Source organism: Saimiri boliviensis, chromosome 4, assembly GCF_048565385.1.
Source record: "Saimiri boliviensis isolate mSaiBol1 chromosome 4, mSaiBol1.pri, whole genome shotgun sequence".
NCBI lineage: Eukaryota > Metazoa > Chordata > Mammalia > Primates > Cebidae > Saimiri > Saimiri boliviensis.
In genome coordinates, this window is record NC_133452.1 from 37257652 (window position 1) to 37274781 (window position 17130).

General features: G+C 37.0%; 1 protein-coding gene across 2 annotated transcripts in view; it reads left to right on the top strand.

Moving 5' to 3' along the window:
* Nucleotides 1-16918, top strand: part of STX7 (syntaxin 7) — a 57386-nt gene extending 40468 nt beyond the window's left edge. The window contains exons 4-10 of one of the 2 annotated variants that reach the window (XM_003932440.4): nt 2163-2256; nt 2941-3078; nt 3919-3971; nt 4499-4595; nt 6060-6132; nt 10726-10808; nt 13988-16918. In XM_003932440.4, coding sequence (XP_003932489.1) covers nt 2163-2256; nt 2941-3078; nt 3919-3971; nt 4499-4595; nt 6060-6132; nt 10726-10808; nt 13988-14080 — 631 coding nt within the window. In that variant the 3' untranslated portion in view covers nt 14081-16918. The other variant, XM_074397449.1, reaches the window with a different exon arrangement.
* The last annotated feature ends 212 nt before the right edge of the window (nt 16919-17130 follow it).

The window sequence follows — 17130 nt, forward strand, 5'->3', positions numbered from 1 at the left end:
TTACAGCTATAAATTTCAAGTCACAGATATCTAGTAAGTGATGCCTTCTAAACAGCAGTAGCTATAGAGGGAAAATTGCAAAGAGGACATTAAAAGATAGGTAATAGGAATTCATGTTTTTATAAAGTACAATTTGAAGAACTTACAGTTATCTCTAATTTATTTTTTTTTTCCACAGTGGATAAGTGTCAGAATGGTAAAAACGCTCCAAATCTAAATAATAAACCACAGTTCATTAAACTAAAGTAAAATGGAAGTACATAATTTATAATAGTTCTAATATTTTGGTAGAGTTAATAGTGAAGATTCTGAATATGTATCTGTGATCATTAAGGGGTTTTATTTTTATTTTATTTGAGATAGGATCTCATGCTATTACTCACGCTGGACTACAGTGACATGATCACGGCTCACTGCAGCCTGGACCTCCCAGCCTCCTGAGTAGCTGGGAATACAGGCGCACCCACTATGCATGGCTAGTTTTTGTATTTTTTGTAGAGATAGTGTTTTGCTGTGTTGCCCAAACTGGTCTTCAATTCCTGGGCTCAGACAATCCACACACCTCAACCTCCCAAAATCCTGTGAGCCACTACGTCCAGCCTAAGGTCTTCCTTTTAAAATGTTGACTATATTATGATTTCCAAAGATTTACAAAAATGCATTAAAGATAGGGCATTTGGTAAATAGAGATAGAAATTTAGATTTTAATTACCCTTTGTCAGTCAAATACAGATGTCTATTCTTAAGCATATTCTTATACAGTATTTCATTATTTTAAAGGACCCTGAGTGTGACTAGACCATATTTTAAATGAGATCATATATATGAAAGGTACTGATGTTGTAATTTGTAAAACATCACAATTAATACGAGCTTCTTTTTAGCATCATGTTTTTTAAAGTGGAAATCTTTTAGCTAGATAAAATATGGATGTGTACTCAGCATTCTGTATTCATAGATTTTATATCCTCAGATTCAATCAACTGCAGGTCAAAAATATTTAAGAAAAAATAACAATACAGTAATAAAAAACAGTAAAAAACAAACTATAAAATTTAGCAACTATTTATATAGCATTTACATTGTATTGGGTATTTAAAAATCATCTAGAGATGATTTAAAGTGCATGGGAGGATGTGCATAGATTATATGCCAATGTTACACCTTTTTTATATCAAGTACTTGAGCATGAATGGATTTTGGTATCCACAGAGGTCCTGGAACCAATCCCCTGCAGATACCGAGGGATGACTGTAATTTACTTCTTTTATTTATTATGTTCTTTCCCTTTACAAGGAAATGCTATTATTTTTTCCACCGCAAACTTAAATAATAGTAAACTGGTACCAATATTGCCTCTTTCCTTTTTGTTTATTTGTTTGTTTGAGACAGAGTTTCCCTCTGTTGCTCAGGCTGAAGTGCAGTGGTGTGATCTCGGCTTAGTGTAACCTCCACCTCCCATGTTAAAGTGATTCTCCTGCCTCAGCCTCCTAAGTAGCTGGAATTAAAGGTGTGCACCACCATACCTGGCTAATTTTTGTTGTTTTTGGTAGAGATGGCGTTTTGCCATGTTGGCCAGTTTGGTCTCGAACTCCTAGCCTACAATGATCTGCCCAACTCAGCCTCTCAGAGTGTTGGGGTGACAGGCATGAGTCGGCATGCCTGGGCCATTTTTTTTTTTTTTTAATTTAATCTATAGCATATACATGTTCACATAGAGAAATAGGAGAGGCCAGATATAACTAAGATCTGGGAACTGGGCAAAGTCTAAGGCAACAAATCTTTTCTTGTTCACCTGACCTTCCAGGTGTGAGATGCGGATAAAAGGCTCCCACATCCCCAATATCTCAAACATAAAGGATCAGACATCCAGCAATCTATTTTTCAAGTTCCCTCTGACTTGAGTCATCTGTTTCTAAATCGCCATTGATACTTATTTCTCTAAGCTCAGCTACCCTGTGTGAGTGAAGAACCTGACATGTAATATTGGCTCAATATTTATCAAAGAATAGGATATGAAAATTTTTTTTACAAAGTGTAGAGCCAGTTTATGCAAAGGCAATTTTTATACAACTATTTGTCAGTGCTGATTTAAATGGCAGAGTTGTAGCTTAAAGAAGTATATTAGTCCTTTGTCTGTAATGTGTGTTTTCTCACTTCAGGCAGCAGAAGCAGCAATATACTAACCAGCTTGCCAAAGAAACGGACAAGTACATTAAAGAGTTTGGATCTCTGCCCACCACCCCTAGTGAACAGGTAAGGTATCAAGCTTTAAGACACATTGTTGATGTATTGAATATGAAAAAAAAAATTAAATGCATTGTAGGATCTTTGAACTCTTATGCTAAAAAGGAAATCAAAAATAATTCTGCTTGAGATTAGTTCACAGAACACAAAACTATATTTAATTGCTCAGGTAGTATCCTGTGGTTCAATAAAGCAAAAATTATTTCCATGCATTTGCCCTGACCCGTAATTAAGTAAGTTCTCAGAAAATGCTTCCTGAGTTATTATTTCCTGGCCTCCCCGGTCCGACTTCATGCAACGTGCAGACTCATTCAACATGTGAGGTGTCCTGGGGGAACATATTTATTTCCCTGCTTATTCAATGGAAGTTATTACTTAGCTAAAAGCATAAGGCTTTATTTGCCGAAAAAGGAATTGCTTTAAAATAGCCTCAAAATCACGAGCTAGTATTTAGCAGCATGAAAACTTGAGGTGGGAAATCCAGCACAATGGGTCTTTTGCCTCAAGTTAAATATGTACAGCGTTTGACATACTGTCAGAATGTTATTGAAAGTTAATCCATAGGGCCCTGTAATTGGGGAGTAAGTGAAAACTTCAGGATTAAATAAAGAACCAGCTAATGATAAAACAACTACCAAATTCTGTTGAACTTCACAGCTTGATTCTAGTTGGCTTTTTTTTTTCTCTCACTAGCGTCAAAGGAAAATACAGAAAGATCGCTTAGTGGCAGAGTTCACAACATCACTGACAAACTTCCAGAAGGTCCAGAGGCAGGCTGCTGAGCGAGAGAAAGAGTTTGTTGCTCGAGTCAGAGCCAGTTCCAGAGTGTCTGTAAGTATGTAGTGACATTCTAGAAATAAACATGGTTACTTTCTAAGGGGCCCATAAAAGTCTGTAGTAGCATAACTTTTTAAGTTATGTAAGATCTGTGAATATCTTGGAAATCAGCACTTCAATATTTTATTTTTATGCTTTTCTGCTCCATTTTTAGAGAAGGATGATAATTATGTGTTACTCTGGTTATTTTTTTCTGTGTCATTTTACAGAAGATTATAGATTACGTAAAAATTTAGAGACATATTTTGTCAGAAAAGATTAGGGATCAAATCCTGATTAGTATTCTTATATTGTATTGGTACTGAGGCTTTCTGCTTATGTACACGCTAATATAGAAAGCAATTTCCTCCTGGATTACACCAAGATGACAAAGATGAATGGTGCAAGTATGTTGTATGAATATTGAAAATGAACATGAGCCTGGAGAAAATAAATGAAAGGAAACTTTCAGTAGAATTTTGAATTAATCTAATTTTAAATTCCCTTACAAACTATCATGAGTTGTTTTCTTATTCCTTAACATATGGATTCCAAGACTACATTAAGCTTTAACCAAGTAATATTTATTTGGCCCTTGAGAATATTTAGTGAATTCCTTTCTTGTCTACTTAGAATATAAAATTGCTCATAATTATATTATTACTTGAAGCAGTTGAACTGAAAAATTAGAACAAGATCATCTCTCTCTCTCTCCATACACACACACACACACACACACACACACACACACACACACATACATAAATCAGTTTAGATTATTATAAGGGAAAATATTTTTTCTTATTTTTGCTCTCTTTCTCCCTTCTCATTCCATCCTGTTACTAAATTATTCAGGGAGGTTTTCCTGAGGACAGCTCAAAAGAAAGGAATCTTGTATCCTGGGAAAGGTAAGAAAAACAAAATATTTTACAGATCAAAAGGTAAATTTTTCAAAGTTCAGACATTAAATAAAGTCCCTGGAACAGAATTAAAACTTTCAGTATATTATATCATAAATAACTTAAGTTGTTTATACATTGAAAACAGAGAGTAAGTTTAAAAAAAAATAAGTAATTATAGAGTATTTATTAAATATAAAATTTTCCAAATAAATATTTATGAACTTAATTATTAATGTAGACATTCCCTCATATGAGGTTTAAGTCAGCTGAGAAGAAATACCCAGTTGCCAAATATAGCTTCCAATAATTAAGTAATAATATTAAACTCATATTAGATAAAATGGTATAAGTGAAATGAAAAATGAGTAAAATTTGATTAATAAATCTGTTATAGTCTTAGAATTTTTTAAGTGAGAACTTCTGTGACTTTGAAAAATAAAATCTACTTAATGAATATATCTTAACTAGGAAATGAGTCTCATTGTTTTGAATATCGGTCTTTGTTTTTTTCCGCATTCATTTTTTTCTGTTAGCCAAACTCAACCTCAAGTGCAGTTGCAGGATGAAGAAATTACAGAGGATGACCTCCGCCTTATTCATGAAAGAGAGTCTTCTATCAGGCAACTTGAAGTAAGCCTTTCATTGTAGCCTTGGGCTGCTGCTCTGTTCTTAGTGAGTTTGTTATCGAGATACTTGGATAATGCTGAGAGAAGGCATGAGAAAGAAATTTTTTTTTTTTTTTTTAGGCAACTCCCTCTGTGGGCCAGTCTGGAGTGCAGTGGCACGATGTCAGCTCACTGCAACCTCTGCCTCCCAGATTCAGGCAATTTTCGTGCCTCAGTTTCCTGAGGAGCTGTGATTACAGCCACATGCCACCTGCCTGACTAATTTTTTGTACTTTTAATAGAGAAAGGGTTTCACCATGTTGGCCAGGCTGGTGTCAAACTCGTAGTCTCACTTGATCTGCCTGTCTTGAACTCCTGCAGTGCTGGGATTACAGGTGTGAGACACCAGGCCTGACATAGACAAAGAAAATTAATGTATCAATTTGGTAGTATTTGTAATGTATAAGTTAGAATAATTCCTTTAAAAAAATATTGTTCTTATTGTTTGTCTAAGATGAGGGAACCTACTCCTTCCTGTTGCAGCTTTTTTCTTTTTATGCTATTAAGTCATCTATGGACCACCCTAGTACTGAGAAAATACCAGTGTAGAGATAAATGTCTGTCCAGAAAGTCTGGATGTCTTTCCCGGGCACACGATGCACATTGTACCTGCATGAGTAAGACTTTTTGTAAGGCCTGCAAGGTATTTTATATTTCTTTACTATGTTTTTGACATCGAAGAGATCTAAAAAATGTATTAAGTCATAGTTCTTATGGAACCTCCTTAGTTCCTAGAACGAAGAGTAGTAATAGCTAACAATGGCTACAATTTATTGAAGACCTTCCATATGCCAGGCACTATGGGATGAATTCTTTATGTTAATTATCTCATTTAGTCCTTACAAAAACTCTATGAAGTAGTTAATTGTGTCATTAAAGAAAAATAAATTTATATTTTCTTTACTTAACTAAATTTATAACTTCTTTATCCAGTAGTGACATATCACTAATCCATTACATGTTCAAATTATTGTGAGACTTTACGTTTACATCTAATGCTTTATTATTTTAGATTGTCAAATTGATGTGTAAATTTTTACTAGAAATACATGGTAAGAATATCTTACACTCTTGTAAGTAGATACTGCTGGTGATATCAAAACTATCAGATTGTATGAAATGAACTCAGTAATCCATGGCTCTTCTCTATTATACAGCCTTCATTTCCATTCTGTCTCACTCACTTGGTATTTTTAATGCCACAAACTTATTTTAGAGAACTGATGGCTGTTGTTCAAAGTCTTCTTAATTAGGATTTCTTATTGTCAAATATTTTCTTGATCTTTCCAAAATTCATGTATTATATTTTTATATTATAGATGCATGCTCACCCATGTGTGAGTAGGGGTTTGGGTTTTTTAAATTTTTCTTCTTTGGAGGAATGGGGACTGAATTTCTGATTATAGTAATATATTCCTTCTTCTCTTAGGCTGATATTATGGATATTAATGAAATATTTAAAGATTTGGGAATGATGATTCATGAACAAGGAGATGTAATAGGTAAGACCTGCTGACTTAGATTTTAGAGGTGAGAGCAACCTACAGGCACTTTACCTACGGTATCTCTCTCACACAGGAGTAACCACTTTCTGTACCTCTTTTGGTTTCCCTGGAACCAGAAGCATGATCTGTAAAACACACTAAGCATCACCCTTGGCATTATCGAAAACAGATCACATTTTTTACCCCTGCTGGTTAAAATAACCAGCTTAATTTAGTTCAAAAGCCCAAATTTAATCAGGGTCTACTGCTGCCAAAACCATGGAAGGCATCCTGAAACATTATTCCAGCTTATTTCCAGGGTCTCTGGTTTTAGTCTTAATCTATTTTAACCATCACCATGCTAAGCACTTTTGGGGAAACTCGTGGTATGTTTAATTATGCATGACATCTTGTCTTTTAGGTTATAGGGAATAGGTAGCCATTTGCCTAATCATTCATTTTAGTAGCTTTTTGGTAGCTGAATTTAGTAGTGTTTTGTAGAAGTTAGGAGTTCTTTTTAGAAGTGATTTTTTTTTTTTTACTTAAGAATCCCTGGCCGGGCGCGGTGGCTCACACCTGTAATCCCAGCACTTTGGGAGGCCGAGGCGGGTGGATCACGAGGTCAAGAGATCGAGACCACCCTGGTCAACATGGTGAAACCCTGTCTCTACTAAAAATAAAAAAAATTAGCTGGGCATGGTGTCGCGTGCCTGTAATCCCAGCTACTCAGGAGGCTGAGGCAGGAGAATCGCCTGAACCCAGGAGACGGAGGTTGTGGTGAGCCGAGATCGCGCCATTGCACTCCAGCCTGGGCAACAAGAGCAAAACTCCGTCTTGGGGAAAAAAAAAAAAGAATCCCTTAAGTATTGAATGTTACAGCATTTCAGTGTAGTCGTTTGCATTCATCAGGATTCTGACCATCTTGAAATCTGGAGCTATCTATTGTTTTCTGAATTTGGTGCGACAGAAGTATTTGCACTTTTACTTCAGTGTAACTATTTTTTATCCATTATTACCCCTGTCTGTATCCCCAGTACATCACAGGGTAAAATTTCAAAAACCAATTTATTTGTCATCCAAAATATGTTGAGCAGCTTCTATGTCCAGATGCAAATCTAGGCATTGGGGATTCAGCTGAAATTAAATAACAGATAAAATACCCTATCTCAATTGATCTTATAATGGGAAGAAAGATAAGTTTTTAAAAAGGAGAGAATATCAAGTAAATGGTGATAAGTGTTATGGGAACAATAAGTCCAGGGTAGAGGGATGGGACTGCTAGGGGTGGAAAGTGTTGCCCCTTGACGCTGGGTAGTCAGGTATGGCCTTACTTATAGGTGACATTTTAGTGAAGCCTTGGTGGATGTCAGGGAGCAAGTAAGAGAAAGTGTTCCAGGCAGAAAGAACAGCGAGTACAAAGGCCTTGAGGCAGAAGCATACCTGACATTTTAATGAGCAAGAAGGAGATGGAGATCATGTCCAAGGGCAAGGGATGATGTCATGTAGGAGCCTGAGCCAGTGTAAGGACTTTAATCTTTACAAATGAATGAGAAGCCAAGGAGGATTTGAGCAGAGGAGTATTATAACCCTGCTGCTGAGAAAAAACAAAAAGCAAGATCACCTAACAGGCCACTGCAGTCATCCAGATGAGCAATCTTGTTGGCTTCGATCAAGAGAGAACTAGCGGGATGGTGAAAAGTTAATAGATTTCAGGTATTTTTTAAGTGGAGAGTTGAAAAGATTTACTGACTGGCTGGATATAGGTTTGAAAGCAAGAATTAATTTAAGGGTGATGCTAACGTTTTAGCTTGGCCCGCTATGATGGTGGACATTTTCTAAGATGGGAAATCTGTCAGTGGAGCAGGCTTAGATGGGTATAAATCAATAATTTTTGAGTATGTTAAGTTTGAGGGTCCCCTTTACACCAGGTGAAGGTCTTCTGGACATTAGTAAAATGAACATGGAGTTCAGGGGAGAAGGCTAGGCAGGAAATCTAAATGTAGGAGTTATCTGTGTACACATAACATTTAACACCACAAGATTGGGAGAGATAATCCAGGAATTAAGTCTGGATAGAGAACAGAAGGGGTCTTAGGACTTAGCCCTGCGTCCTCTAAATGTTAAGAACAGTGTCTTCAAACTACATTTATTCATTTACATATCGTCTGTGGTTGCTTTTGCACAGTGAAGGCATAGCTGAATACTTGTAACAGATCATGCAACTCACAAAGCTTATTCATTCTCTGGCTCTTTGCAGAAAATGTTTCTTAACCTCTGATTAAGAGCCCAGGCAGTTGAAGAAAAACAAATACAAAAGACTAAAGAACAGCCAGTGATGTGGAGGAAATCCAAATGAGTGAATTGTCCTAGAAGGGAAGTGAAAAAGTGCTTCAAGAACATTGGATGGTCAACAACAAATGCTGTTGTTAGGTCAAGTAAAATGAGGATTAGGATTTGACTACTGGATTTAACAATGTATAGGGCATAGGTGACCTCAGTAAGAGCTGTGTTGGTGAAATGGTGTAGGTGAAAGCATGATAAAAGTAGGCTCGAGAGAGGATAGGTTGAGAACAGTGGTGGATACCAAGTATAGATGACTCTTTTGAAGAGTAAAGAGGGAATGTGAAAGAGAATGCAGTCATAGCTGCAAAAATGGATATAGAATAAATGAGTTTTTAGGTGGCAGCTGTGGGATTGATGGAGATGATCCACAAGGGAAAGAAATATTAATGATAAGTAAGAGAAAGAGGAAGTTTGCTGCACTGAGGTTTTTGAGTTAAGCGATAGGGAATGTGATAAAGTGCACAAATGGAATGATATTCCTGACAACAAGGGAGTTGTCAGGACACACAGATAACGCATATAGACAGGGTCATGAAAACGTGTGGAAATGTCTTCTGATGGTTCCTATTGTTTCAAAGGGCTGGAAATCAAGGTCACTAGCTAAGAATGATGATGCCCAAGGAGGCCTCAGAACCTTGAGGAGAGAAGAGAAAGTATGACAGTCTTTCAGGTGTTAAGGAAATGAAAAATAAACCTGCTTGGCAGTCATGACACTAAAATAAAACTTGGTTCATCCTTTTTACACCCATAATCAGCTGCATGGGTACTGGGTGGAGTTTTGTCATATGACTAAAGTGGAGGAGCAAGGGAGCTGAGGATGAGTGCAAGCTGAGGCTGAGTGATTGTCCAAGGACTCTAAGGCTAGGTAAGGAGGGAAGTGAGGACATGCCATATGTGAGAGACAGTGAAAAAGTTGTAGGATCAATGAAAGTTGAAAATTGTTGGAGCCAGGGCATTAGAAGGAGTGAGCTCTAGAAATAGAAGGAGGTGATCAGATAGTGAGATCCTCGAAATTGAGATTATGGAACAACTACTGTTCTTAGTAAATGTCAAGGGTTCGGGATGTGACCATGGAAATGGGTGGGTGAGGAAAGGTATCAGTCTTTGGAAAAAGTATGGTCAGTGAACTGAGAGGCCAGGGTGTTAGAAGGGTCAGCAGTTGGATCTTGAAGTCACCAGTTTGTATAATAAGAGAAGTATTAGAGAGAGCATCAGTGAGTCAGAGGCTAAACTATTAAAGGAATGAGAAGAAAAGGCCATACGATTTATACATGTCTGCAACAGGGAGGGTTGGCTGAGTTTGACAGCATGAGCTTTAAAGCTGAGAGTTGGTAGATAGGAAGAGACACGAGTCCTGTGCTTCAAAATGACACCCATTCCAACTGCCACCATTTAAGAAGACTGCATGGGCTCTCAGTGAGGGCTAGGTTTCAGCACAGATGTATGTTGATGACCACAGAGTAAATGGTTTTCAGCACTTTGTATTTACCCTAAATAAATTTCGTCACATGCTTGCTATTCAGTCGGCCATTATAGAATACATACTAAGTAGAGCATAGGTATTACGCTGTAGTACCTTAAAGTACATTGCATTTACAAAGACAAAGCGGGAAAAGAAACTGAGAAACATTAAGGATTAACATGATGATTAAGGGATCAAGTTTTAGCATTTGAGTTTTTCTGTTTGTTTCCCTCTGTTTGTTTTATTCATCATGATAAAAACCAGTACCTCTGACTTTTCAAAGAATATTATTATTTTCAAAGTATATATTCAAAGAATATATTCAAATAGTATTATTCTTTGAAAAGTCAGAGGTACCAGTTTTTATCGTGATGAATAAAATCTGCAGCAGTAGAAAGAAGAGGGTTGATCTCTTGTGCATTGATCTTGCGATAGAACAAGTTGTGGAGTTTGAGACTGAGACATCTCTTGTGCTGAGACTGATTTGATAATGTCAGGTTGACCATACTTTTCAGAGTTTGCCAGGTAGAACCAGAGTTGCTCTGTAATGAAGATGATCAAGATTCTGTTCTGCAAATGCTTGTGAATAGTTTGGATTGCCTGAAAGATAGTATAGACGTATGCTATAATTCTTACAGCCAGCTTAAAAAAATTCAACTTTACGATATACTACTATTAACCTTTGAATAATGACCATATTTAATCATACCTTGAATGAAATCTGGTGATTTATTACTGGAGTATCAATATGTATTTAACACGTGTGTGTGTGTGTGTGTGTGTGTGTGTGTGTGTTTTATTTACAGATAGCATAGAAGCCAATGTAGAAAATGCAGAGGTGCACGTTCAGCAGGCAAATCAACAACTGTCAAGGGCAGCAGATTATCAGGTAATTTACCTGTGATCAGTTTTCTTAAAACTTAGCCTTTCCACGTGTGTATGGGTGGGGGGATGGGGTGGGGGAAGATAGATTAGGTTTAAAATGGCTGAAGATGTTAAAATTTAAAATCCCATGGAAGAGAAGTCTGTTTAAACAGTACCAGTCAGTTTAGCACTGATTTTAGCCTGTGTTCTTAGGGTTGAACCAGAGTTGTGGGCCCACAGGAAGAGGAAGTTTAGTGTTTGGGCTGCAGAGACAATTCCAGGGTTTTCTGATGGCCGGGGATCTCTGATGTCATTGTGACATTTCTACCCCAAAACCTCTTTTTGATAGGCTCCTCCTTCCATTTCTCGCTCCTCCCTTTTACTTTTTCTTTCTGTCAGTTGCACTCTGGACGAAAGAGGCAAATTTCCTTGTTCTAGAGAGATCGCTGCAGGTCTTGTGGAAATCATATTAGCTTGGAGTGTCATTGTTCATCATATATTCTGTTTGCATTCAACAGACCCTTCACCAGGAATGAATTTATTTCTTGAGTCGGGTTAATATAGGGAGTCCACATGCATTTGTCAAATATAAATTATGTGTCAAGTACTATACATATACTAGAACTAGCAACTACTACTACCTCATACAATATGTAGACTTTTGATGTTGAACATGGATAAGGCCAGGCTCTTTGGAAACCCCTGAATACCAGATAGCATTTGATTTCCTTTTCTAAACTCCAGTTTGGTGTTGCTGTCATTCATAATTATCACTTTCTTGATCTTATTAACTTTTTTTTTTTTTTTTTTTTTTTTGAGACGGAGTTTCGCTCTTGTTACCCAGGCTGGAGTGCAATGGCGCGATCTCGGCTCACCGCAACCTCTGCCTCCTGGGTTCAGGCAATTCTCTTGCCTCAGCCTCCTGAGTAGCTGGGATTACAGGCACACGCCACCATGCCCAGCTAATTTTTTGTATATTTAGTAGAGACGGGGTTTCACCATGTTGACCAGGATGGTCTCGATATCTTGACCTCGTGATCCACCTGCCTCGGCCTCCCAAAGTGCTGGGATTACAGGCTTGAGCCACCGCGCCCGGCCCCTTAACTATTTTTTTTGTTACAGAGTCTGGCTCTGATGCCCAGCCTGGAGTGCAGTGGTGTATTCTCGCCTCACTACAACCTCTGCCTCATGGGCTGAAGACATCTTCCTGCCTCAGCCTCCCGAATGGTGTGTACCATCAAGCCTGGCTAATTTTTGTGTTTTTTGTAGAGGTGGAGTTTCACTGGGTTGCCCAGGCTGGTCTGGAACTCCTGGGCTCAAGTGATCTACCCACCTCATCTCCCAAAGTGCTGGGATTACAGATGTGAGCCACCATGCCCAGCCGTTGTTAACTGCTTATAAAATATCGAAGATACTGTCATCTCAGACATTTTCAATTGCTTTTTGTTTTTCTTACTAACCTTAGAAGTTGCCTTTCATTTCACAGTCTATCTTTTACTGGACAAATTACTGCATATTCAATGACAAGTAAAAAATAATGAAGCTATACGGAGATAGCTGAGTTATAAACAATTGTATTCACTGACAGTCACTCCTGTTTATCATCTTTGTGTGTGTAATTTAGGTATGCAGCTCAGTGGAATTATTATCACTATATCACTGTGTCATGGACTTTAGGTGTCCCTAATGAATAATTGAAAACACACACACACACACACACACACACACACACACACACACACACACCCCTGCATACCCGCGATTATCTGCAAATGACGGAAGTCTTCCGGAGCTGTTAGTGTATAACTGCTAAAACTGAACAAGATCCATCAGTGACTAGGTTCACATGATATTTTATTTTGCTTTTGGATTTGGAGGGAATGTGGATATATTGCCAAGTTTTACTTTACCTCTTCTTTGTGGAAGCAGAAGCCTACAAGAAAAATCACATGTCCCAGGCTATACCCCAGCACTGGGAGCTGCCCCCAGGCTTCATTCCCACAGCCCCCGAAGGGAGACAGGATGGTCAAGCAACATAAGTGCTGAGAAAAGAGGCAGCTTTCCAGTAGTTCTATTTGGAAGCCTTGATATGTTTGGGTGAACATAAGCATAAGGAAGGTGATAAATTCGCTTATCACCACATTGCCACAGGGCCTCATTATCCCATACTACGGGGAGTACCCTAGGCAACAAATAACCGTTGTGGGATACCCGTGATGACTCACAGGTACATTACATGTGAGTTTATCATAACCAAGTGGTGCCTAGGGAAAATACTTATGCATGATTTCAAAAAGAGAAATTGTGTTTGACGCATGAGGAGTATTCACTTGAATAGTTAGGTGAATATGTGGAATACTCAAAGTATTCACTTGAATAATTAGGTGAATATGTGGAATATTCAAAGTATTTATGGTTTTCAGGGTAATTTCAGACTCAAATATATGTTTTGATAAATATCATGATACTTCTACTTGACACAAAGTAAATTTACAAATTTTTTACTTTGTAAGAAAAAGGATTCCTGCATGTTGATGTGAGATACAAATGCTATTAAAGAAATACAGAAATCTACAACTGGACCAGGAATGAAGAATGAAGCAAAATCATTAACCATTCAGTTTTCAATGACAGCAGCATGATTTTGTTTGCTCTGTGGTTTTCATTTGTTGAGATTTTGAATGTAGTTTCCATTAATATTAAGGAATGAGAATGATTTTGGGAACTCATTCCAAAATCATTTTGGAAACAAGAAATGTACGTGAGGAAACGTTGCCAGTGTATATTTGCTGATCTCTTCAGAGAACCCATTTTTAAGAAAAACTTTAATAAAAGGTAAAGAATGTCTAACTTTTAAATGGTTCTTTGTTTTTATATATAGGTACCCTCAGTCTTTTGGGTCAGTAACTTATTTCGTGGTGTCTTCTTTCTTAAGCTCAGCCACACCCTCAGAAAAATCACCAACAAAAGTTGAAAAATTGCTCCCTTAGTGTAGCATTAATTCAAAAATATTTTTTGAAAGAATAGTGCCATATGTATTAAAGAGATTTATGAAAAACAAAAAACATAGTCAAAAATTTGAGGGCAATCCTCTACTACTGGTTTTACTCTAGAAATGAACCAAATTATTTTTAGTTGCTGTAGCGATACTTCACTAAATCCGTAAACTTTTTTTTTTTTTTTTTTTTTTTTTTGCATCTGTAGCGCAAATCCAGAAAAACCCTGTGCATCATCATTCTTATCCTGGTCATTGGAGTCGTGATTATTGGTTTCATCATATGGGGGTTGAGCCGCTGAAGTTATAAAGGAGCACACTCTTGCACTACATTGTCTAAATTATGTAGGAAGATTCCTGTAATCATGGTTGTTGTTTTTTTTAATTATTATTTTAAAGCTATTGTATAAAGGATGGTTCCCATTCTTTGTTATTTTTATTGGGGGGTTGGGGTGGTTTCTTTGCATTAAATCTGATATTTTCTAATACTGAAAGATTTTCTATCACTGCTGACATAACTTCCATGCTCTTCAATTTAATAATTGTTAAGTTTTTGCCCACATTGTATATGCCTTTCACATATAATTTATTTACCCTGCTTGACTTAGTTTTGGGAATTCGTAAATTTAAAGGTCTGTGGATTCTGTCTGCATCTCCCTGTCAATGTGACACACCCAGATTTGTGTTACTTCAATTAAAAATCTCTTTTCATTTGCTTCAGCAGGGAAAATATTCTCAGTAACTTAAAATAAGGTCTATTCATTGGTTGTTGTTTTTTCTGGTTCACAACAGCACAAAGTATTTAATTTTTGTTGTTGGTTTTCTTTTAAGATCCTTTTTACTCTGAAGTCGGTGAATACTTTTCTAGTTTATTTTATACTGCTGTATATATATTGTTAAGCTTTTGCTGTAGATTGTCTAGTAAAAATACTAAGGATAGGTTGTTGTTACATATGGTCTATTTAAGTCTGATGTTTACTGGGGAAAGTGTAGTTACTATAAGTGTTTAACGTAATTTAGAAGACAAGTATGACAAACCAATACCTATTGTGTTTGGATTCTAAAGATCCCAGCTTGTTATTCCACCAAACTAGTTATCTTAACCACATCATCTGGTTTTGTGGGCCATTATTTACCTTCCCTTATGTCTTGTAGAATAATGGTTACAACTTTTGGGTCAGAATTGCTTTTGGAAAGTAACTTTCCCACAATTAACTGTTTTTGAGCACCTGACACTTGAAATTGAGTGTTTACCTTTTGTGCTGTTTTGTATCATCCTGCATTAGAAAAGCAATTGGTTGTCTGCCAATTATCTCACTTGCCTTTTTAAATCAGTGTTTCAATGCACTAATCTGAATACTGTAAAGAGGATTAACTTAGTTTATATTTTGTATTTTATAATGTTTTTGTACAGCAGTTCAGTATTGAAGGCAGTGTTTAACTTGGCAAGCTCTGAGACTTCAAATGGAAACAAATAGTAAGTAGCTAAGTAAACCATATCTTTGCAACCAAAATAAAGATGAGTTATAAAGTATCTGGTTAGGCCTGTTTCATGAGGACTGTGCCCTGGTGGGACCACAGTGGTCACCTGATACTTGGTGCTGTGCTGCCTGAAACCTCAGCACTGGAGACACCACCACATGCGCTGTGGCCATTCAATGTCTTTCTGGAGCACAGTTCACTCCAGGTTTTTATTTTAGGGTGTCACCGATGATACCTACTTTGTCAGACTGGTAGAAGTTGCTTTGCATGTCAGAAAAACTCCATTTTATTTATTTATTTATTTTTTCCCCACAAAAGAGACTACAGAAAACTTTATTGTGAATGAGTGATTGGAACTTGGAGACTCCTGTGGCCAGAATCAGACGGCTCTAGAACAGAATGGACAATGCAGGGAGGAGAATTCACACAAAAGGACCAGTTCTGAGGTCAATGGCCACCCACCAGGCCTGCTCGGATGTGGCCTTTACCCCAAGTGCACAGAGGCACATGAGGTTTCTGGTGATAAACTCGCCTCTTGCTGCTGTTGTAAAGTCCCATCCCCATGGCTTCCACAGTCAGTTCAGTTTTTTTGCTATACTTGATAAATTTACTTCTATTCATTTCGCATTGAGTATTCAGTAACAACAAAAGCACTTAAAAATTTAGGGGGCATGATTTTAGTACCTTTATTTGAAGTGTAATTATAAATTATTATTTTAACTAGCGCACTTATCAGTGGTTTGAGCAGGAATGTTAGTGGTTTCAGTTCTTTTAAGAAACATTAATTTTGAGGGAAAAACTTTCGGTAAAATATTTGGAACATAAGAGTAGTCTTGATTAGAAAAAATTAAATAAAAAACATAGTATGGTAGCCAAATTAAAAAGTATATGTATATTGAAATTTTTCTGTAGGTCAGTTTTAGAATTGCTGTGAAAAGTGAAGGTTGCCCTGTGGAGAATAAAATTAGAGTTGTTTTCGTAACTGACAGCATGGTGAATCCATTTGAGTCAAAATGAAGAATTTCCTCATCAAGTGACTATACATTTGTTTTTGTGTGCTCAAAAGACATATTCAAATACAGATTGACATTAACCAGCCAGGTAAATTGAATGACAATATGGCATTAAGTATTTGGCTGTGGTATTGGTCATTAAATAGTATGGTCTTGCAATATGATTGATGGTAAAAGAGTGATGTCATATTGATATAGAGTAGCTTGTTTTTTAGTAGGCATGGGACCATCTCTTTTAAAAGTACAGATATGGGCACAGATGAAGCTGAGTCTAGGACAGCCATGGATGCAGTGTCTGGAGTTGGACCCTCTGAGCACACTGGCTGCCCCAGTAGCATCTGCATCGGTGACCAAGGACACTGCACTTTGAGGAGGTCGCCACGAGTTGTTTGGTGTCTTCACTGCTTCTGTTAAAAATTGTAAAATTTTGTACACAGAAAAGTTGTGGTTTTGAATATCAATTTTGTAGATAAACCTACAATGATAAATAAGTGCCTTTAAAGGCCCCTCTTTCCATGACATACATCTGTGATTTAGCGAGGAAAGTAGAAAATAGTTTATGTGGTTGGTATAATTTTCATTTCTGTCTTCATGTAGAAAAATGAATGTTATAATAAAACATAAAACTTATATAAAGAAAATAAAGTCATCGTCCACCTTTATAGCTAAGGTTCACAAAGGTAACTTATTCATTTATTTTTTTGAAAGTCAGAATTGAATTTATTTCTTTCACGTGGCTGGTTTGCTGTAATATAAAGTTTTATTATGGGCTGAAGTAAGTTGACTGAGGGATTTGAGTTGAATGATATTTTCAAGTTCATTTAAATGTGATAAAAATTTATTTGTGGTAAATAGCA